The following is a 24082-nucleotide window of genomic DNA, read 5'->3' as shown; positions in this document are numbered from 1 at the left end:
ACGTTGAAAAATATCTTAGACGAAGATGTAGTGTGACAAAAAAGTGTGAGTTTTGCAAAAAAATAAACATTTTTGGAATGTGAAAAATTGTCAGTTTGAAAGCCCTGAATGAGTGGAACGGTTTCATGGTCGACTCGCTGGAATCAGTTGAGAAATGTGCGAATGGTGGAAGTTTGAAAAATGGCCCATTCATTTTCAATGGGATAAATGTTGTGGAATTTTCCAATTTTTGGAAAATCTGGGAATGTTTCGATATATCTAAATACCAAATACCAAACTATTCCCGAATGAGATGTATCTTTTGATGCTGGATTGGATTGAATCGGGTGAAAAAAAAGTAGAGGCTAAAGGACAAAAAAAAACAAAACAACAATGGCGGAATAAGAATGATCAAAGCACCTGGTTCGAATTTTCGAAGTGTGCATTCACACAATAAAATTGACTGATGTTCCACATCAATTTGTCCCAACACCAACACCAACTGGATGTCGCTTCAGCTGCCATTGGTCACTACTGCTGCACAGGAAGCAAAGCATCTAGTCAACCAGATTTGTTGTTGGTCACTCTCAGGAAAAACACTGCCCCTAGCGGTCTGGCAGGGAACTGCACACCACACCCTCATATACAGTACTGAAGCTATAGCAGGATCAAGAGACTGGAGCATAATGAAGCCTTGTGCTTGAAGGTGAAGTCCCCATAAATTATCCTCCAAAGTACTTTTTATGATTTGTACAAAATGAATTTCCAAATCTCATTCATGTTGTGTCTTGTTGTTACATGTAGGCATTTAAAATAGTTATGAATCTACAGCAGCAGGTATTAGCAGAGCACCGCAGCACAAAGTAGAACACAGAGAGTTTTGGCAGTGAAACTCTTCTGCTGGGAATTGACCTATTAATAAAAAATAAAAATACAGATTACAGTGGAACCTTGGTTAGTGTACGGCCCGGTTAGTGTGTTTTTCAGGTAACGTTGAACATTTTTCCCCAGGTTTGCATACATTTTCCGGTTAGCGTACAATATGGTGCGCATCTTGTCGTGTTAATACTGTACACTGCGTGAGTCCAACTGTATCCTTCATGTATTTTTATCACAAAAAGTTCCTTGTTAGCGGCTTGCTAACACATGCGAACAGGAAGTCCGCTATGATGTCGTCAGCGGTTGACTCTGTACTAACACGGTTATGCCACATTTCTCAAACATTTCTCATCCAGTTTTACATGCAGAAAACAATTCGAAGCAACAGTAGCCGGTGTTATTATTATGGTTATTAAAATTATGATCATTATTGTGCCTGTTGTGCGATCATTCAAATCTGCAATAAAAGCCTGTTGTTCAGGCAATCAAGTCTGATGCTCGTGTGTCTCGCTGAACATTTCAATAACATTAATGACACCTAGTGGACCAGCGTAGGACGCTACATATCGTCGCAACGTCTTTGAATGTTTTTTCTGAACGCTTTATATTTGTATGTTAGTTCATTTAGCCATTTATATGCTTAAAATGTTCAATTTAGGCTCAGCATCCGTAAAATGTGTTTAAATATGATTTTTTTTTTAAACTAATAATAGGCCACAGTCAAGAGTGAAGAGAGGCCCCAAACTCTCTCAATTACAGGCTTACTGCTTTGTCTGTACACATCTCCTCAAACTGCACATGAGCAAACCATCATGCCTGATGTGTGAGAGACAAAATATTCTGGCTGTGGCTGCCTGAAAAAGATGGACGCATGCAATATCATGCTACCAATTACAGGAGAGTTAAGTGCTTTGTGCAATATGCCATGAATGGCGTGCCAGGTCCCCAATTACATTTAGAAATGTGTCCCACTCGGAGATGAGCGTTGAATAATGAAAGCAGCCTCCACTCACCGACATATTCGACTCAAGGGAGAAGTGAGGTCATTATAAAGCACTGTAATTATCCAATAAGTATGCGCGCGTCATGAGTCAAAATGAATGTCCAAAAATATCTTGGGTAAATTATTTTCTATTTTAACACATTGAATTTGCCAGCGCAAAACTTTTCACTCCGCTCCGTGCCAAATGAAGCGCTCGCAAACACCGGGTGCATCGTATCGGCAAACAGTGTGTCTATTTTCGGTTTCTGACCGAACATGCATCCCCTGAGAGTCTCTTTTGGCTGGACATACATGCAGACGAGAGACAAAGTATTGCATGCTACATTGAGAGGGTAAAAACATAAGATAGTCACCAGAGATTTACTAAAAATACATGTTCAATTTCCTGTAGGATCTCAAGCTCTCTAAAGACGTTTCGGACCTCATCTCTCTCGATACATTGTTGTTTGTTCATGTACTTCATGGCGTACATCTTCTCTGTGTCCCTCTTTTGCACAATGCATACCTGCAGGAGAAACGACAGGACGAGGTGACAAAAGAATGGGGAGGGAGAGAGACAGAGAGATGGAGGATTAAGAAAAATCATTGGTAAGCACAAAGAAAACAATCAACTTAAGCACAATAGCATAACAGATCGAATCAGGGGCTTTGAGCATGACCTACACGGCTGTTGAGGTGCCAAAGACAAAGGTTTGTGGGTCTTAACAGCACCCTCACAGAAGGCGACATGATACGTATTTAGGTCATTTTTATCCGTTCACTCTTTCAGAGCAAACTTCAGCAATTGTTTATTTTAAGTTTCCGACCTGTCTGCTGAGCCCCATTCCTACTAGCCTAGGTTTTTCCTTGCCTCCATCGCCAAACCAGCTTTTTTGGTCGCATTAAAAAATGTCAGAGATATTTGCCTGAGTTGGTGCTCAAAAACAAGGTGCCTCTTAAACAGGGTGGCCTGGGGGCCATTTGCGACCCCCGGCCATTTTTTTTAGTGGCCCACGGCACATTCTAAAAATACAATTTAACAAGGAAACTAAAAAAAAACAGCAAAAATACTGTGCAATAACATTTAATAATAATACATTTCCTAATTTCTGATATGTTGCGGACCAAACCACTAAGTGCTGATTCATATTGATTTGGTCCGCACAGAGCCTAACCGATGACTCGACGAATCGTAACAACAAGCTTCAGATTAATCGACTAGGAAAGTCATTGTTAGATGTAGCCGGAACTGTAGAAGTGAAATAAACAATGCAGACAATCAAATGAACAGTGCAGAAATATAAACTGTGTGTGTAAAGCATATGCACAGTGGTAAGACGTGTCTATTCAATGCTTATGCACGTTAGGAATACAAGCTGTCTAAAGCTTGTCATCAATGTCGTCTTTGTAGTTGGGTAAAAGTCATGTCTGCCTTTACAGGGGTTCTATAAAAACAAAAAAAAAACTTCCAGTAGATGTCAGACTCCTTGTCATGGTTAGACTTTTGTCGTTTTTACAACCCCAGCTTCAGCTACAAGCGCTCCCTGATTCATTGCACTCATCAAAGACCCACTTTTTCTTTGCTCTAAGCACGGCCATCTGCACTGTGCTAGGGGGAAGTCTACATAAGCCCAATGGAATCCTGCGAACAACATTTGAAGGGTCCTTCCTCCTTTTTTGGCTTGGAAAATAAAATCTCTAAACAAGACAAGACGAGACACCGTAACGCATTTCATGTTAAAACCATTTTCCATGTTAGTGTAATACACTTAATTGAGCAGGATACATTTTTTAGGGGCACTATGGCGTTTCACTGACACGGGACCTATTTTATTACATCTTCATAGCACTGAAGCACTGGGGGCTAAAGCAATAACCTTTCAGGCAAAGATTATATAACTACTGTGAAAGTTATCCTTGCAGCACACTTATTTTTATAATACTCTTTGCAGTGAAAGAGCTACACACGTGTAGAAATAATCCAAATTTATATACAATGACATAAATATGATATATCCATGTAGAACATAAAAACAAGCCTGTTTGAAACACACTGCTACTTACTGCTTTGAAACACATGAGACTTCAGAATGAACTCAAACCTGACGCTATTGTCACAAGGGGTGGCAATCGAAAACTAGTCTTGTTGAGAACCGGTTTACAGTAAGGGTGTCCTGATACAACTTTTCCACTCCCAATCCAATATCGGCACAAATCATACATATCTTTATGACTTTATGAGTAATTTACCGCAATTTCCGGCGTATAAGCCGCTACTTTTTTCTTAAACTTTGAACCCTGCGGTTTATGCAGCGGCGCAGCTAATTTATGTTATTATGTTCGAATCTCATGACAGCTCCTTTACTTCAGACCCACTACTAATCATTTAAGCTTGTCAACCCATTGGAAATCGCAGGAGGTCATTACTTAATCTAACAGTCTGACTCACTGTGTCATTTTACCAAGAATGCTAAACTCATCACACAGCAACTTAACACTCAAACAGTAGCTAAGAAATATGCAATACAAGTACCAATACTACCAATACTTCAAATTAAAAAACAACTATTTTAACTTCTTCCTATAATGAATTTCGTCCCAAGCATTTCATTCAAAGCATTTCAAAGCTGATTCATTCAGTTGCCTCTGTCCACCAGAGGGAGTTGCAGCCAGAGGAGCAGGAGGCTTTTTCGGACGTTAACGAAAAATACACACGGCCGACATCACTCTTACTCCTTGCTACTCTGTTAACACGTTAGCACACACAGTTGTTGCGATCACACGGACTCTATCCGGCCGCTGCTGCATAAATGTGCTGGGGTGGAGTCCGGACTCTGCTTGGTGTGCCAACATCAGAGATTTTAGATGTAAACCAATATAATTTGATACAATTTTTTTTGCTGATCTGAGGCCAATATCAATATCTGATCAGGACACCCATAGTTCTCAGTGTTTCAATTCCTTCATTCTTCAAGTCAAAACCACATGACACTTGACAACAAAAGTACACTTTGTGTGGGCTGCACAGAACTTCAAGGTCTGGCACATAACTTTATCTTCAACCATTTGGACAAAAACGACAGCTCACTGCAGCCAGATTAATCTTCACCAAGACCTTCAAAGAATCTGAAAACAAATAATGTTTCACGCCTGTCCCCTGTCCTTGTTTTAGGAGTTCTCTGGTTCCAGCTGATATGAGAATGCTGGATTTAAATTGCATTTGTGAACTAGCAAGGCTGTGAAGGCTGTCACTCGACTGGATTACTTTTTATCTGCTAATGTGAAAAGAAGTAGGCAATATTTTGTAAAGAGAATGGGTGTTTTTTCAGGCCATTAGTGCTGGGTTTCACAATTGTTCTTTACTGACATTAATTCAGTTTTTGGCAAAACTGCAGTTGAAATGGTAATCGTGATTTGTTAATCATACGTCTTTGGGTGTGCTTGACCATAGTTTTTATCTATCTATCTATCTATCTATCTATCTATCCATTTTCTACATCGCTTGGCGTCATTCGGGTCATGGGTAAGCGGAAGCCAAACCCGCAGATGCCGTCTGATGGTTATTGTGTTGCAGTCGGCACCAGTAAGGGCGTTAATTTGGGTCGAAGACCGCCCTGTGTCTTGATGGACAGCCAATAGGATCCTCTGACTCAGCACAGGTGTGATTTTTTTGGGTCTACCACTTGACTATTTTGTTCCATAATGCTCAGGATCTTTAAAAAAAATGTAGAATGACTGTCTTACTGCGCCCAACTTCAGCAGCAATGGCACGCTGCGAGAGGCCTTGCTTATGCAGCTCGACAATCCCACCACGTTGAAAAAGAGAAAGCTTCTTAGATTTAGCCATCAGGAGGAGCATGACCGTGTGAATGCCTGATAGAAAATGAACATTTTGAGCAGATTTTGGCTTTTATAGCCTGTGGTCCTAAACTTTTGATCAGGTGATAAACAACCTATTTCATTTTTTTTGTTGCTGTTGTTGTTTAAATTACAAACTCCAACTTTTTTTGTCTCACTCCCCCCTCATTCCCCCTGTCTCACATATTGTAGCTGTACTTAAAACCTCATTAAGATCCAAATGTGCAAAATGCAAATTCTAGCAATTTATCAACTGGTTCTAATATTTCGATCAGGAGTGTATTAAAACCTTTTCCACAAACCTAATTTTCCAAATATTACAACTTAATTTTGTTTTGTTTGTTTCTCGTAATATTCCGACTCATTAAAAATAGTTTTTTTCATAATATTTCAACTGTATGCTACTAAAATGCCATTTTTTCCTCATAACATTACTACTGTAGTCTATTCACATTTTTGTGACTCTTTTCCCTGAATATTTTGACTTAATTTTCATAAAATTACAGTTGCTTTTATCATCTCTGTTGGATTATTTTTTGGTTCTTACCAACTATTTCAACATTCTTCTTGTATATTTTCTTCTTGTAACATTATCACTTTATTCCTTTGACATTCAGAATTTATTCTTGTAACCTTTTCCATTCCGAATTTTCATTCGTTGTTATGTTTGTGTCTCATAATATTCCGACTTTAAATAACGTCCTTTTGTCTTCAATATTTCAACTCTATCCAATTAAAACAACGTAGCTTTTCCTCACAATATTACAATGCTATTCTCGGAAAATGATTACTTTTTCTCTTAATATTTTGACTTTATTCATGTAAAATCACTGCTGATTGTTACATTTTTGCTGTTTTGTTTTTTTTTCGTTAAAAAAATGTGCCACGGACCCATAAAAAAACACTTGGCCGGTGTGCACTTGGCTCCCGAGCCTCACTTTGGACACCCCTGTATTATTTAAGCACGGTACATGACAGCACATTCAGTTATATTTAGACCTGGTTTCTTTAAATAGGGTTAGGGTTGTGCAAAATGTAAATCCAACCATCAATGTCATGTTGCAGTTGCTCTGTCTTATCTGGAATCCTTAAGATCTGGTCAGCGGTGTGAAATGATAGACTTCAAAAGGATTTATTCATGTATTCATAGAGAATATAAGGCATTCAGTGCATTAGACTGGCTTACAGTGGAAAGGAAAAAGCAACAATTTAGAGGCAAGAAGTGCGAGGTAGAATTTCTCAAATATCTTCAAAGCTATTTGCATATAAATTGAGACATTTTCACCTAAACTTAAATCAGTACAGATGGAAAATTGAAGCAAGTCTCTGTGAAGTACTGGTTTTGGACTGAAGCACTAACAGAGACCAATAACGGTCAATGCACTACCCCTATTACATATCCTCAAAACAACATGAGTCAAATCTCGACTACACTGCTAGATAGCAATTTAGGAACAGATGCTTTTCAGATGGATGAATATTTGTCTTTGAGGAAAAAATGGTAGGAAGGTAGAAGCGATTCCACTGGCTGGCTCCTACCATCTGCTACCTCTGGAGGAAAAAAAAAAAAGAATACAAATACACTCTGTAGACCATGCTTGGCATTTTCGAGTGAACACAAAACGTGAGTTACTTTTGAATTACTTTTGATGAGCCTGCCATTGCCACTTTTGGTGAGACTTTTCCCCTCGCAGAAGTTAATGCCATCACTTTGATCTTCATTTACATAGTAGAGGACACGTCGGAGGGAGAACACTGTAAATCTGTTGTGAGCAGCTGTATTTACATACTGTATCTGAGTGGGAGTTACGGTCCAGGTCACAAGGAATTGAGCAACAGCAGCTGTCGCAGGAGTCACATTGAACTGGGAATTTGATTAGTGCTGCTGTTACTGAAACAGAGTCTTTATACAGGCAAAGCCAAGGGGTTCTATTTGGCTCCAACGGTTTTTGATGAACAAAGTGCTGGCTTGGAGTGAGATGCTGTCACAATGTTTGACCACGAGCTGCACATAGCACCTCTCCCTACAAGCTTTTTGGAGACAGAAATGTAGTCTCTGTCTCATCAGTGTCCTCAAAGACAGGCAACCAAATATACCCAAATTTCAATCACAACAGCTTCACAGCTCACCTTGAACACTTTTGAGCTCTGAGGCATGAAAATAACTTTGTTTTGTCTCAGGCACAGTCATTATTTAATCAGCGCGAAGAAAGGAGAACAGCACCAATAATGAGGGTCTCAGAAGACTGTTTCCGAAATTGAGTCTTCTCAGGGCCATAAAGGGTTGCCTCAAAGGCACAGAAGACATTCGACATTTACATTTAGCCTTTCATAATTCAAAATGAAGTATCTGTGTTATAAGATGAGCAACATTCGTAGTGCACAGTTACTGTGGTTCACAATAGTCTTTGTTGTGTAGCCGCAGCACATGTGGCGCTACTTGGAAGACAACAGTACGGTGGTACCTCGGTTAGCGTAAGACCCGGTTAGCATGTTTTTTGGTTTACGTCAAAAAATTTACGCAAACATTTTGTCTCGCTTCACATTCTAAACACAGTAGCTTAACTACCACAGTTACGCCACAAGTCTCTGGTTTTATTTTGATCACACCTGCAAAATAATCCACACTGGAACCAAATAAAGTTGCAAACACAAAGGTGATGTCGATCTCTGCTCATCCCTCGCCACTGCCTCATAGCTTTCTTTGTCAACAATCAATCGACTTTGTGATGGTAAATGTTCATTTATTCCTTTCATTCATCATTTACATGCATTTTCAATTGTTTTCTGCATGTAAAACCTGTAGATTAGAACCTGAGCTCTTAAATGCCTTTAATAAGTAAGCAAACTGTGGCGTTAGACAAAAAAATATATGCCTTAAATGATATCAAACTCATAATGTGTGATGTCAGCAATTACGCCATTAACACTCATTAGACGTTCTTTCAACCTGCATTAACGGATTAACCCTACATGTGTTTTGCTTTTTGTGACACTTATCTGAAAAAGTGACATCCTCAGCAAGGGGTTTCAAGAGAAGACAAATATCCACTGGAAGTTAGCGTGACATAAGATGACTGGCTTGCTGCCATATGTTTGTCACTTAATCAAAAGGTAGAGCGTTACTCCGTATGTCATGTGTTAATGCTTGACATGGTATTTCTAGTTGATTTCATTTTTAACCCGTGTGACAGTTATTGTGAAAGAGATGTGTGTTTATTACCTCGCTTCAACGGTAAACACATATGGCTATGTCATACTTGTATATCTTGAGCTTTATATACTATTATGCAATATTAAATATTCATATTTCATAGACTTTAAACCGATCTGATTGGCACTAATTGGCTTACACATGCAATCGAAGCTTCCAATATAGAAACATGTCAGTGGTGTGTAACGTCTTGGGGGTGAATGACAAGAGTGAAACACACGCCATCTGCAATATACTGTATGTCTATCTTTACTAGGAATGCTATGGATTGAAGAGACATTTTCCGCACAGCTTTAAACGGTGGAGTGGATGCTACCTGTTCATATTGTAGCATCCTGACAGACACGCCGAGAGACTACTGCATTTTCGAACATTTACTTAAAAAAACGTAACAGGTTACTTCTTTCCACCAAGTCATGCAAAGTCATGTAAATTTTGGACTATTAGATTGGCCAAAAAAGTGATAATATTATGGGAATAAAGTCATAATATTACGAAAAGAAAATTTACAAAGATTATTTCAGAAGAAAGTTTATTATTTGAAAAAAAACCTGCAAAAATGGGGGAAAAAAAGAGCAAAGACCGCAGTTACTAATACTAATAATATGTTTTTTCCACATACAGTTATTCCTCATTTATCATGGTTAATTTGTTCCAGACAGAACCGCGTTAAGTGAATTTCCGCAAAGTAGGACTCAATTTTAATAAACTGAATATGTTTGTAGTTACAGCATATAAAACCATTTTAGGACTTTCTAAATGTGGTTTTAATAATATTAGATCCCCGTAGACATGAAATAACACCCAATAGTCACCTTTACACTCCTATTATTCTTTGTTTACACCACATTGCGCCGACTGGGATCACTGCAGGGACATAAGAGACGGCTGCCACTAGCATGGCGAAATATCAGTGGCCCTTGCATCCTTTCATTGTTCGGTATGTGGCCCTCAGTGGAAAAAAAGTGGACATCCATCTAAATAAACCACTGATCCATTTTGGCATCTTAACTATACTGTAGTCATAGCCTCTTAAAGGCTATGAAAAGCCCCAAACAAACAGGCCACAAAAGTATGTATGACACCATACAGTGTGACCTGTAGCCACTCACATTTTTAGGATCTATCGTTTCTCTATCCTTGTGTGTAGCCAGGTGAATCTAAAAATAAGATAACACAAATCCTATTTTCGTAGCTTTAAATCTTTAATTATCTCAGTGTGTGTCCCCAACTTCTTGCGCTTCTGCATATACCCTAACCTCAGATTCAGTGTTATGCACGTCTTTAAATCCAAAATGAACTCTTCCATGTCCTGTCTCAAAGGCGTGAACAACAATTTCTGTGTATCCCCTCCAAGTAGTCAGTCCTAACGGTTGTTGTCAGAAGGTCTAAGCTCCTTGGACATGAGGACTTACAGAGGAGAGAAATGGTGGAGGCAGTCAGGAAGCTGTAGAGTTTGTTTTCTAGGTCAGGTATGTTCCAAGTCATCAAGAAGCCACTGACGGTGACTCACGGAGGAAAAAGATACCGAGCAGGCAGAATACTACTGGGAGAGAAAAGCCTGCCTTCTCTCTTATATTCAAGAAAAATATACGCTACCGTGAGTGATGACATCCATCATTCTCAGATTGGGCTTGTGCTCGGTGTTAGCACAATTGGTTTAACATACAATCACAATGTGCAGTAATTGGAAAAGACTGTGTAGGTAGAGGTCCGCCTGTTGAAATAGAACAGTGCCGGCTTATACACAGGCTTGCCCAAGCACACCCCCACCACCCACATCCAATGATCCCAAATTTGGGCAAGAGGGCTTTGAGGGAGGCATGGCAAACACCCATTCAGGGTCTGATGAATATTGCATCTAGAGAGCAGAGGCAATATTACGGTGTTGTTTAGGGTTGCAACTAACGATTATTTTCTAAGTCGATTAACCTAAAGATTGTTGTTTCGATTAATCGAGCAATCGGTTAGGCCCTAGACAGACCAAATCATTGTGAACCAAACATAGTGGTTTGGCCCGCATCATATCAGAAACGAGGCAAAAAAGATCATGTGTGTGAATATCTTGTTTTGCCTAAAACACACAGATAATAGGATGACTAAGGAAATTTTAAAATATTCACATTTGTGAGGCTTACATTTTTAATTAAAAAAACAAGTCACCCAATACCAAAATAGTTGTTGATTAATTGGATAATCAATTAATCATTGATTAACTGTTGTAGCGCTAGTCAAGTTTCTGTCATTCATCTGGACGTCTTCACTTTTACAGCAACGGTTAATCAAATGTCACGTTTAAGACTTTTGGCTCATTCGAAATATTTGTAAAGTTTTGAAACATTAAAGGGCCGCACGGTGGTCTAGTGGTTAGCATGTTGGCCAATACAGGAACAGCCTGGAGATCGGGAAGACCTGGGTTCGATTCTCCCCTGGGCATTTCTGTGTGGTGTTTGCATGTTCTCCCCGTGTGTGCGTGGGTTTTCTCCGGGTACTCCGGCTTCCTCCCACATTCCCAAAAACATGCATGTTAGGTTAATTGGCGACGCTAAATTGTCCATAGGTATGAATGTGAGTGTGAATGGTTGTTTGTCTATATGTGCCTTGCGATTGGCTGGCGACCAGTCCAGGGTGTACCCCGCCTGTCGCCCGAAGTCAGCTGGGATAGGCTCCAGCATGCCCCCGCGACCCTAATGAGGATGAAGCGGTATAGAAAATGGATGGATGGATGAAACATTAAAGACAAGTCTGATCTTTTCATTGACTGAGTGAGCAATTACCATATGTGGACAAGATAGATAATTGCGTAAGTCTTTTCTCACCCATTCATAACTTTTGAAACTAGATCATATAAAAATTAGGGCTTTCCAATGATGACAAATTTTAATCAAATTACTCAAAGTTTTCAAATTAATTAAACATGCTTAACCACCATTTGCCACTGTGTGTGAAATATGCCCATTTTTGCTCTATTTTATGAACAGAAAGCTAAAAAAACAGGACAAAATTATATATATATATATTTATACTTGTATGCATTAACAGCTCCAAATGAACTGAAAAGTAAATCAAGTAAATCAAGCTAAAAAAAATGTTTGTCTCATGCTTGTCTTTTCAATAGTAGCAGAACATTTGAATCACACGTTAACATACGGTAGTTATTATGAGTCATGAAGGGTTGCATTCAAAGACACCATGTAGCTTAAGTTGAATTCACGTTTTGAGTGTAGATGTATTTTATGTGATTTCCGAGCTTAATTAAATGCAGCACATTTTACTTCCGCAGTAAGAGTTACGTTAGTGAGAGATACGTGAATATCCACTTACTGTTTTTCTGTTTATTTAGACCACACATACGCGCATAATTAAAGACGTTGTTGTGATTTTCAGAGTGTCGGTGAATGCACCTCGCTATTGTCTTGAGGAAGTGTCGTTCCCAAGACGAGCTGACGAGCGATGTGTTTGTGAGTTGGCGATACATACTGTGTCTGGTGTTGGAATTGCACTACTGTTGATGGGTTCAGGTCAGAATCAAGTTATTACAGAGTGTTAGACTCGGTGTGACTCTGTGGGGACGCCATTGTGGCTCAGTCTGCCATCATAACAGAGAGATGTGGCTCGACATGATGCGCATGCGTTAATGACACTAAAAATTGTAACGTAATTAATGCAATAAATTGGTTCCCGCCGTTGACGCGCTATTTTTCACAGCCCGATTAAAAATATATAACTGATTGACTGAGCATTTATTACACATTATACACTATTTTATCCATATTTTTGTAATGTATTTATTTAATTTTGCAATTTTATTTAGTTTCCTTTGATTTACTTATTTTATTTTCTATGTAATTATTATATATTATTGTAACTAACGTTTTACTTTTTATTTATCTATTATTTAATTACTCATTTTTCTTCTTCCTCCCACTACCAATTGTGATTATCAGAACTCGCTTCAAAAATTCAATCAAGGACCTCCACAATGGGGTAATTATATGGCAGGAACTGGATAAGAAGGGACGAAAGAAGTACACAGTCTCAAAGTTCGTATGAATGCGTATGAATGTTCTGTTAGGAAGATATCTGATGATCCGTGTCATTGTTATGTGATCGGAACCTTACATAAATAAATATACAATAAACTAAGGACCACTCCTCTTCTCTCTCACCGTCATGCAGTGTCGGAATACAGTTATTTAATATTCCACAACAAGATTCATCTGTAATTTGCTATGCCTGCGGTATATGCAACCTCTACTCAAAGTTTCATGGAAGTCGCTGCCGTGGTTTTTGTGTAGTCTTGCTACTTTCTGATGGACTGAACAGAGGTCATAAAAACTCTTACAATGGACTGTCATTTTGAACCTCGATATATATTCAGAAAAAAACAGGGAAAATAAATACTCATTTGAGATGCACATTTACCTCCTACACTGAATGCTGCTTTGCATGAAACAAAGAAAAGAACCATATATTTCTGTCATATATTTCTATAAGTCTGCTGGGAAACGTAAAAGCCATTTTAAGTACTTTGCTTCAAGTTGGTGCCTACCTTCAATTTATGTGAAACACAAAGAGGCAATTTAAAGAAAGTCATGTATAAAAAAGAAATATACAGTAAATGGGGCAGCCAAACTCTTCACTTAAATGAGCCAGCAGCTAAGCAGAACTACGTTCCTCGTCACGGAAATCCGACCAGAACTGGACTCGCAAGACCAAATGGGGGGGTAAGTCATTGTTGATATCGTCCACTGTTCATGGGAATGTCATACAACTTCATGTCAACACATCCAGACTATCCCTTTAAAAGGTAGAAAAGCGCTATACAAGTGAAAGTCCATTCATTGTGATCAGTGAATTTCTGCAAAGTACGCTTTCTTCTTTATAAATGGAATATATTTGTAGTTAGAGCATAGAAAACCTGTTTACGACCTTCTAAACACCCTTTTGAACATTATTAGAGCCCTCTAGACATGAAATAATGCCCCATGGTCACCTTTACACTCCTATTACCCAAAATACTGTAATTGACATGACAAACAGCAAATAAGACATTTAAGGAATTGCTCTCTCTTTTATTTATTACATGTTTGTGTAATTCTTGTATTTAATCTTTTTATAACTGTATAGTGGAACCTTGGTTAGTGTCCGCCTCGGTTAGCATGTTTTTCATTTAACGTCAAAAATGTACTCCAAAATGTTGTCTCGGTTTACATTTTCCGATAAGCGTACAATATGGTACGTGTCTTCTTGTGTTATTAATATACTGTAAGAGTCCAACTGTGTTCTTAATGTGTTTTTAATCACAAAAACGCCCTTAGCGTCTAACAAAGAAGCTAGCTTGCTAAGTTAGAAAATGGCAACCGGAACAGGAAGTCAGCTACGTCACCTGTCTATGATGTCACCAGTGGTCGAAAGTTGAAATGTTAGCACAAAACACGTTTGTATACTTTTATATGCATAAAACAATTCTAAATTCATTTAAATGACAAATGAAAGGGATAAATTAACTTTTAAGGTTATGTTTACCTAAATTGACGACGATATTCTTAATGTGTTCCCAAAGACATGATGTGACAGCAAGAAAACAGACACCATTGTCCTGTTTTGTCATGAATTATTTCTTAAATTCATTTCCATTGGATAGTGTTCTTCAACTTCTTCATCAAAATGCTGGCACTTGAAACTTTCTTTGACTACTTTTTGGGTTATTGAGGTGAGAAACACTAGTGAATTCAAAAAATAATTCATGGCAAAACAGGTGGCGTCCTTGTGTTGTCTCCATCGGGGATAGTACACAAAAAAAACTGGTATCAGCCTAAATCAGAATCGGCAGGTCAGGCTTTTTAACAATCAGTGATCAGGCAGAAAATTGTAATTGGCGCACCCCTCGTTTATACTCTTTGTGCTGTGTAACCACCAAAATGTATTTTTAAAGCAAATATTACCTGATGTTTTACGCAATTAAACATTAAAATTGGTGTGCATTTGTTAAAACGTTTTTAATTTTTGGTACATCATTTCTTCTCTCTTTTTTTTTTTTTTTTCGTTTTTTTGCTTCTTTTACACAGATAACCCGGCCAAGTAGTGCCAGGAGCCCTGCAGGGCGATGAGAAGGGAAAAAAAGCCAACAAAGGCTTAATCATCTTCTGACCTTTCCAAAGGAGCGAGCGTCTTCCGAAACGACAAGGTGTTGCAGTCTCTCCCTCTCCGTCTCCAACTCTGTCTTTTGCTCATCCAGGTCTCCTCTGCTCTTTCCTCCATCCCCTACTTTATATATATATTTATATTTCATACCGGGTCCTAATGAGCACTTTCTGCAACTGGTGAGTGAGTGTGTGTGTGTGTGTGTGTGTGTGTGTGTGTAAGAGACGGGGTTCAGGGGTTTGGAGAGAAATCTTCACCAGCTGAGCTCCTTTTCTACTTCTGACCTTCCTTGTCCTCGTCCATCAACCTCACAGTGTGCTGTTCTCTCGTGTAGATGTTTATTTTTTCATCTGACTGTTGGTATTACGTAGGTGTAACTAAACCCCTGTCAGTGTCAATGACTGTCATGTCTCCTAGAGTTTCGACTCCCCCGTGAGCTCTCCATTTGAAGGTCTTAATGAGCCCTGCGGTGGAAAAAGCTATCTCCTACACACCCAAGGACTGAGTACGGACGGTGCTGGCAGAAGATGGTGGGGGCAGGCAATTATCCTTTCTGATGCACTGTGTGGCCATCGAGCCCTGCAGCAGGCATGTTACAAATGAGCTGCCATATACCCTCCACTCCTGTGGATGTACAGTAACCACACCAACCAACCATCACTTCTCACCTCACTGGACAGCGAAACGATGATCCAAAACATAGGCATGAGGACGGGAATTTGAAAAAAACATTGTGTGCAGAGAAGATGGTTGTTTCATCTTTTCGTGTTAATGTTAAAATAACCTACCTGGAACTCTCCACAATGTAAGACATTGTTGCCATTTCCGTCCGTGGACAGTAAAAACATGCTACTCTTATACATCAAACCACACTATATCTCTCTGGAAAACAAACTCCAAGCTCGTACAGGTGATGAATCAGTATCAGTTTGTTTTATATATCGGTAATTGTGAGCGACAGTGGCTCAGGAGGTAGAGCAGGTCGTCCAGAAACATGTCCCATACCAGTCCCAGAATATTTGGTAGGTGTGAATTGGCAGCCACGTTTCTGTCAGTCAACCCGAGAGCAGCTGTGTTTACAGATGTAGATTACCACCAGCGGTGCGTGACTGGTGTGTGAATGAATAATGGGTTCCACTGTGAAGTCCTTTTGAAAGGCTCTATATAAATCCAATCCATTATTATTATTAAATGACAATGGCATTAGATTACGACATTGGATTACTGTAAGATCTGCCAGTGCATGCCCTCTGCTGTCGTAGAAGATCTAATTCTTCGAATTTTAGCTCACCAAAGTCGCAAAGTGTAATATAGGACAAATTGCATATTCTCTCACAAACTATCAAATTAAAAGAAATATTCTGGGAGCTTTATAGCCTGCGGAGGCTTTGAGATAGCGGGCAAATGGATGAAAAGTGGCACTAAAGAGAGTGTAAGAATTTGCATGTAAAAAGAAGGAGCTAAAAGGGAAGGATAAGGTGAAGAGCAGAAAAGAAGATGTCAGCAATGCTTGCACGTGGCTTTGGAAGAGAAAGGGTACCCTCGGGACACCTCTCGGCTCCAGCCTACTACAACACAATTTATTACACGAATAAATGTTCATTATTTTGGACTTTGTTAAATTTCCTTTTTTTATATTACTATGTATGTTATTTTGACTATTTTTCCTCATCAATCTGCCATCTCCATTGAGACATTCAGTACAAATGGTTAGTGTATTCTCTGTAACGTTCAATAGCTGTACTGTTTGAATGAAGAAACCACATGTGGCATCACTGTGGGCAAAGACTAAGATGACCTCTAACAAGGACACACTCAGGATGTTTCGGTGAGCATCTGTCTCACAGTGTGAGTGAATTTTGTCTGTTGCGTGCACACGTGTCACCATTAAAGCCTGTTGTGCAGCATCTATGACGGATATGCCAAATACGACTGCTCTGAGATAAGAAATACACCCATTCCCCCCACCCCCCACCCCCACCCCCCTCGTGGGGGAATTGATTGCCAAAGGCGACCATGCAGAACAATGTCAATGTAGACAGCAAATAAGTTTGAGACTGAAGCAACAGTGCTTCTGCTGGATACAGCCAAGTGGTGCACACAGAATTCTGAACAATTAAGTATTTATTATGATATAAAATAATGTTAAAAGTAAATTTGCAACAGCCGTGTAAAGGTTCAACACGACTGAATTCGAGAAATAATTCATAGCAAAACACGAAGGTGGTGTCCATGTTGATTTCACTGCCACAACATGTTTTGGGAAGAATCACATCTTTAATGTAAATCCAAGTAACCTTAAATGTTAATGTATCCCTTTCATGTGTCATTTATGTGCCTTTAGAATTGTTTTCTGCATGTAAAACTATAACTGTAAAACTATAAAAGCATGTTTTGTGTTAACATTTGAGACTTGTGGTGTAACTACATTAGATTCAAGATTCAAGATTCAAGAGAGTTTTATTGTCATGTGCATGGTAAAACAGCAGTAATACCATGCAATGAAAATCTTATTCTGTTAAATCTCCCAAGAAAAGAAAGAAAACACAAGAAAGAATAAGAACATAAGAAACATAAACATATATACCAATAAATTAAGCAGCAACAAAAAGAAGAGACATTCATACAAATAAATATACAAATAAATAAGTAATAAATAAATAAAGTGCTATGAGTGTGTGTTGCGTGCGGCGTGTGTGAGTGCTTTGTTGAGAAGCCTGATGGCCTGTGGGTAAAAGCTATTTGCCAGCCTTGTGGTCCTGGACTTCAAACTCCTGTAGCGTCTGCCTGACGGTAGGAGTGTGAATAATGAGTGTTGTGGATGTGTGCTGTCCTTGATGAGGTTGTGTGTTCTGCGTAGGACTCTGGTTTTATAAATGTCTTGCAGTGAGGGGAGGGCTGCCTCAACAATGTTCTGTGAGGTCTTGATCACCCGCTGGAGTGATTTCCTATCACGTGTTGTACAGTTACCGTACCAAACAGTGATGGAGGCGGTAAGGACACTTTCGATAGTGCATCTGTAGAAGCAACTCAGGATTGTGGTGGACATGCCAAATTTCCTCAGTCTTCTCAGGAAGTACAGTCTCCTTTGGGACTTCTTCATAATTTGTTGGGTGTTGTGAGACCAGGTGAGGTCCTCGCTGATGTGTGTGCCAAGGAACTTGAAGGTTTTCACCCTCTCCACCTCAGTCTCACCAATAAACAGGGGTCTATGCGGCTCCTTTTCCCTTGTTCTTGGGTCGATGATCATCTCTTTAGTCTTATCTGTATTGAGAAGGAGATTGTTATCACGACACCAAGCTATGAGGTCCGTCACCTCTCTTCTGTATGATGTTTCAACACCACCAGTGATTAGTCCGATGACTGTAGTGTCATCCACAAATTTAATGATGCTGGTGTTGTTCTGGGAGGCCACGCAATCGTAGGTGAAGAGCGTGTAGAGGAGCGGACTCAGCACACACCCCTGTGGGGTCCCAGTGCTCAGAATTCTTGAGCTGGATGTGCGGTTGTGGACTCTGACTGACTGGGGTCTGCCTGTGAGAAAGTTAAACACCCAGTTACAGAGGGAGGGTGACAGGCCAAGTGTGAGGAGCTTATCTGTGAGTTTGTGGGGGCTGACTGTATTAAAAGCAGAGCTATAGTCTATAAATAGCATTCTGACATATGTGTCCTGGCCCTGTAGGTGAGAAAGGGCTGTGTGGATGGCAGTGTTGACTGCATCATCCGTGGACCGGTTCTGGCGATATGCAAACTGTAGAGGGTCCACAGTTGCCACCGGGATGCTCTTTTTGATGTGGGTCATGACATTACATTACATTACATTAGCAAAGAACTCCAGAGTCAACCGCTGATGACAGAGATGAAGCTGACTTCCACTTTCTGTTTCAATGTTTTGGCAAGCTAATAGGCTGCTACAAGAATGTTTGTGATAAAAATACATTGGACTCATTCAGTGTGTTAATAAAACGACACGACGCGTGCCGTATTGTACGCTAACCGAAAATGTACGCAAATTAAGACAAAATTTTAACGTTAACCAAACCGAAGTTCCACTGTATTTGTGTTGACAGCTTTTCTATTGTGAAATTTGTATCTATCATTATCATTAAGCTATCATTAAGAACTTGCAAGGAGCATTAAAGTCACTCTATGACTCGGCTACATTGCAATTCAATCACGCCGTGCCCTTGCCCACCAACTGTGCCAAAGGAGAAGAAGTAAGGACAAATCAAAGTACTCACACAAGTCATATGTGCCGGACTTTAAGTGAGAAGTTGGCCCCAGATGTGTACACCCTTCAATTAAAATGCTAGAGCTGCAACTAATGACCATTTTGTCAGTCGATTCCTCTGAAGCTTATTGTTTACATTAATCGAGTAATCGGTTAGGCCCTATAAGGACCAAGTCAATAAGAACCAAACACAAACAGCTAGTGGTTTGGTCCGCAACATATCAGAAAAGAGGCGAAAATGTCAACCACTATTTTCCAAGAGTCAAAAGCCTGCTTTCATGAATGACCAAAGAAAAGTCTGAAATGAAACACACATACATTTAGAGGCCCAAATTAAAGGATATTTACATTTTTAATTAATCAAATTAATCCATCCATCCATCCATCCATTTTCTATACCGCTTCATCCTCATTAGGGTCGCGGGGGCATGCTGGAGCCTATCCCAGCTGACTTCGGGCGACAGGCGGGGTACACCAATCACAGGGCACATATAGACAAACAACCATTCACCCTCACATTCATACCTATGGACAATTTAGAGTCGCCAATTTACCTCACCTGCATGTTTTTGGGAATGTGGGAGGAAGCCGGAGTGCCCGGAGAAAACCCACGCGCACACGGGGAGAACATGCAAACTCCACACAGAAATGCCCAAGGGAGAATCGAACCCAGGTCTTCCCGATCTCCAGGCTGTTCCTGTAACGTGCTAACCACTAGACCACTGTGCGGCCCCCCTCATTAGGGTTGCGGGGGCATGCTGGAGATCAAATTACTCAAATACCAAAATACTTGTTGACGAATGAAATAATCAATTAATCAGCGATTCATTGATTAACATAATTTTCGGACTATAGAGCACACCACACCGGTATACCGTAAATTTAAAGAGAAAAAAAAGATTTGCACATACAGTATATAGGCCGCACCAATTTATAAGCCGCAGGTGTCCACGTCCTAACTGTGTATTTAGTACACCCAAAAATGTTACGCAGAAAGATTTTTTAAACGTTTGATAAAATAATTACTTTTTCCCAAACAGTGCAAGTAACATGCCTAGGTAAACAGTAGCCCACCAGAAGTGATTCGTCGCTGTCCTCGCCCTTCTCCTGGGAATTAAAACCACTAAAGTCGTCTCTTCAAGTGTTGGAACCGAACAGCCCCACAATTCCCTCAGCACACACGCCGCCGGTCTCTCTCCTTTCGTTGTCGCCACAAGCATCACCCTCGCCCGAGGCAAATCAGCCCCCGAGCCCGTGCTGTCCTCCCCAGCATGCAACAGTGCAGACCCCCGAAACCCACCAGCGACAGTGAACCCCCCGACACTGGTCCGCCCTGCCAAACTCCACCGGCAGACCCAAGCAAAAGCCGCTATATCGGTCGATTCCACACGTCCTCCAGGACGAGTAGTGATGCCCGGATCGCTGATGAAATATCGATACCACCGATACCAGATTTTTAGGCACTAAAATCGATTCTCAAATCAAAATATTGATACGTTGACACAGGGCTGCAGCTATCAAATATTTTAGTAATCGTGTATTCCACTGAAATTTTTTTCGATTAATCAAGTAATTGGAAAAAACATTTTTGCTTAGTTAAAGAGCAACTATAAATACACAAAAGAAAATAAAACATTCGACTAAACATTTGATGAACATTTGGTTACATTTTTTTAGATCATCAACCGTTTTCTTTCTTAAATTCACATTCTGCGTTGTTGCAGGTTTTTATTTTCCATCTTCTTAACTCACAGCGCTGTGTTTTTGCAGATGAAATAAACCCTGTATGAAGTCACGTTACCATCGTTAATAAACCGCCACACATTCGAGAGTAGTCATAATTAAGACGAAGCTAGCGCTCCACGTGGCTAACGTTATGTTAGTAAGTTAATCTCACTGATTCGCGCTACGTTAATTTAACCTTGTCTCAGCTCTTGGTGCTCCATTCGGGAGGAGATGATGCAGCGTATAAGATAGGCTGTTGTGTTACATAAGTTCCACGTTACAACGGATACACGTCACGGTGTTCAACTTGCTGTTGACCCACATTTTCTGTCCGTTTTGTACATTTTCTTTTCATTCTCTTACATTGCCTTGCCGCTTTCTCTTGCTTGGGTGATGTGAGCGTGTTTGTGACATAAGCGATTCATCGAGGCAGACAAAAATCCTCGATTATCTTTTGTAATCGAGGTACTCGAATTATTCGAGGAATCGTTGCAACTCTACTTTGATCCTTCAGTCATTTGAGGTAATGTACTGCATATCATTAACAGGAACACAGTGTAAAGGAACTAAATTATTGAGACCTTGTCTAAATGTTATGCAGTTGTTTATTATATTCCTTATTTTATCAGCTACGCTATCATTTGAAATACAATGCTTTTCTCAAATTTCCCCGACACGTTAGGTGTATTTGCACAAAGTATCACTGATACCAGCCTGAATTTTACTATCGAATCGGAAAATAAATCAGTGGTGTCGCACCTGACTAATGATGACGGCGTGCGAAATTACTACTCTGAAGCACACGTGACCAGAACGCGACCACAAATTAGCCGCATCATTGTACAAGCCGCAGGGTTCGAAGCATGAGAAAAAAATAGGGACTTATTCACTGGAAATTACGGTAACTGTTGCAGCTCTACACTGTACAGTACGTATTTTAGATTGTGGGAGAAACTGACACAGGATCAAACCTGATAACGGACTTGCTATGAAGCAGATTTGCGTAATCATTGGACCACGGTACCAAACGAGCGTCATAAAAGATACTGTTTATAATAATGTGGGAGACCCATCTTGAGTCTGCATACAGTGCATTCCCGTCTGTGTCATCGGGAAAATGACAGCAGCTTGCTGGAACAAAGAAATATCACATTAACATAATTTCTCATGGTAATGTATTCCACATTGGGAATGACTTTCCACAACAGAGGGAGATATTTGTGAGAAGAAAATGCTTGTGTTTAGAGAAAAGCAAAACGAAATGCATTTGCAAAGCTGTGGAAAGATAAAAGGTTTGACAAATATTTGCAACAATATTACAGATTCACAACGAAGATAAACTACTCCAATCTCTTGAGCCCAATTGTGTCCCACATATCCCACCTCCACTTTGCTAGTAAAGTCTCACACACACAAAACTAATATGTGTCACATGCTGGACAGTATATTCATCCAAAAGGTCTTTTCAGACAGTGGAAAGCAAAACAGATATTGGCATCGACAGGGTTGGTGCAATGTGTTTATACAATGCATCTCAGATACACACATGGGAGCCAAGTTGCTCTATTCAGCACGACTAGCCAGCATTGTGTTGTCTGTAATTAAATGGATATATGAGGTCAAAACTCCAAGCATGTTTGCTGGCATGGGTTGAAAAGTAAATTAACTCTCCGCTAAGTGACTTTTATTAATTAGCCTTTCTAAATCAGAAAGCAATATCTTTTAAGACCCATCATGTTGTCGGAAGTCCAATGCAATCTGGTTTTGTCAGACTCCTTGGCAGGACTGTGCTTGTCAACTGGGGGTACACACAATTAATCAATAAATCGAGGATTAATCGATTATCCAATTATTCTACTACTATTTTGGTATTCGATTAATTTGTTTTTTTAATTAAAAACATGTAAACATCCTGATTTCACCCTCTCACATGTGAATATTTTTCAATTTCCTTAGTCATCCGAGAAAGCAGACCTATTATCTTTGTTTTTATGCAAAATAAGATATTCACACACATCAGCTTTGACTTTGGAAAACAGTGTTGGATATTTTTTTCTGATATGTTGCAGACCAAACCTCTAACTGTTTCTGTTTGCGTCATATTGATTTGGCCCGACTAGGACAGAACTGATTAATTGGCTAAGAAAATAATCGTTCGTTGCAGCCCTACACAAAACATACTATACAAAGTAAGAGTCCACACATGTACTGTTCAACCAAAAAGCGTGAGGGTACATTACCTTTCCAAAGCTCCCCTTCCCAATGGCCCGCAATATTTGAAAGTGGTCAAAGTTTACTGAAAAACACAGAAAATAATCCGTCAGTATGACATCTGTCAAGTTTCACAGTACAGAGCATTAAACAAGTAGTATCACAGTGACATTTTTGCACATTTAACTTATAACAACTAAATAAGAACTAAAACAATAACAGGTATGGTACAGTAATTGGTAGTTTCAACATCGCCAATAGTAACTGGGGAAAAGTATAAGACATTCCCTGCAGTCCAGAATGTTGGACTCTTTATAGAGACTTCATAAATTGTTCATAGGGGAACAAACTTACAAAAGTTTTTTCCCCACTGTAAGTACTTGCAATCGTGTTACTTCGGAAATAGGGAATTGTTTCATATCATTCTCAAGGTGTTTTGAGCAGAGGTAATGAGTAAGAGTTCCTACAAAAAGCACACATTATGTCACAAGCTTGAGTCACACAGGAAATAGTCAGAGGCAAACTTCAACTTGCAGCTAACAGTTTAGCAAACTACTACCTTGGTGCAGCTAGTTAACACATACGTGACATACAGTAAAACGTAACACTTTCCACTGCGCTGTACAGGTATCAAAATAAACATCTACACACTAGCATACATGTCCAATTACAAATGCATCTGCACACCACAAGGCATGCTGGGTAGCCCACAGTAAGCCACAATATTGTATATGGAAATCATTATATAGACAAACATCACACAGATCATCCAAATTATTTTCACAGTTGTAAAGGATTCAATGGGAACAAATGTTGCTATTGGTAATTACATCTACGTATGAAGCCATCAACATAA

General features: G+C 39.7%; 1 protein-coding gene across 2 annotated transcripts in view; it reads right to left on the bottom strand.

Annotated features, from left to right (window-relative positions):
• The window catches only part of LOC129193670 (serine/threonine-protein kinase 32C-like), a 100024-nt gene that overhangs the window by 40421 nt on the left and 35521 nt on the right, over positions 1 to 24082 (bottom strand). For both annotated transcript variants that reach the window (XM_054798112.1, XM_054798113.1), the window contains 2 exons: positions 23256 to 23311; positions 2215 to 2366 (listed from right to left, as the gene is read on the bottom strand). In XM_054798112.1, the coding sequence (XP_054654087.1) occupies positions 2215 to 2366; positions 23256 to 23311 (208 nt within the window). The remainder of the gene's footprint in view (positions 1 to 2214; positions 2367 to 23255; positions 23312 to 24082) is intronic.

The sequence above is a fragment of the Dunckerocampus dactyliophorus genome, chromosome 14, assembly GCF_027744805.1.
Source record: "Dunckerocampus dactyliophorus isolate RoL2022-P2 chromosome 14, RoL_Ddac_1.1, whole genome shotgun sequence".
In the NCBI taxonomy this organism is placed as follows: Eukaryota; Metazoa; Chordata; class Actinopteri; order Syngnathiformes; family Syngnathidae; genus Dunckerocampus; species Dunckerocampus dactyliophorus.
Note: the sequence above shows the minus strand (reverse complement) of the source record. Positions and strands in the feature narration are given on the sequence as shown.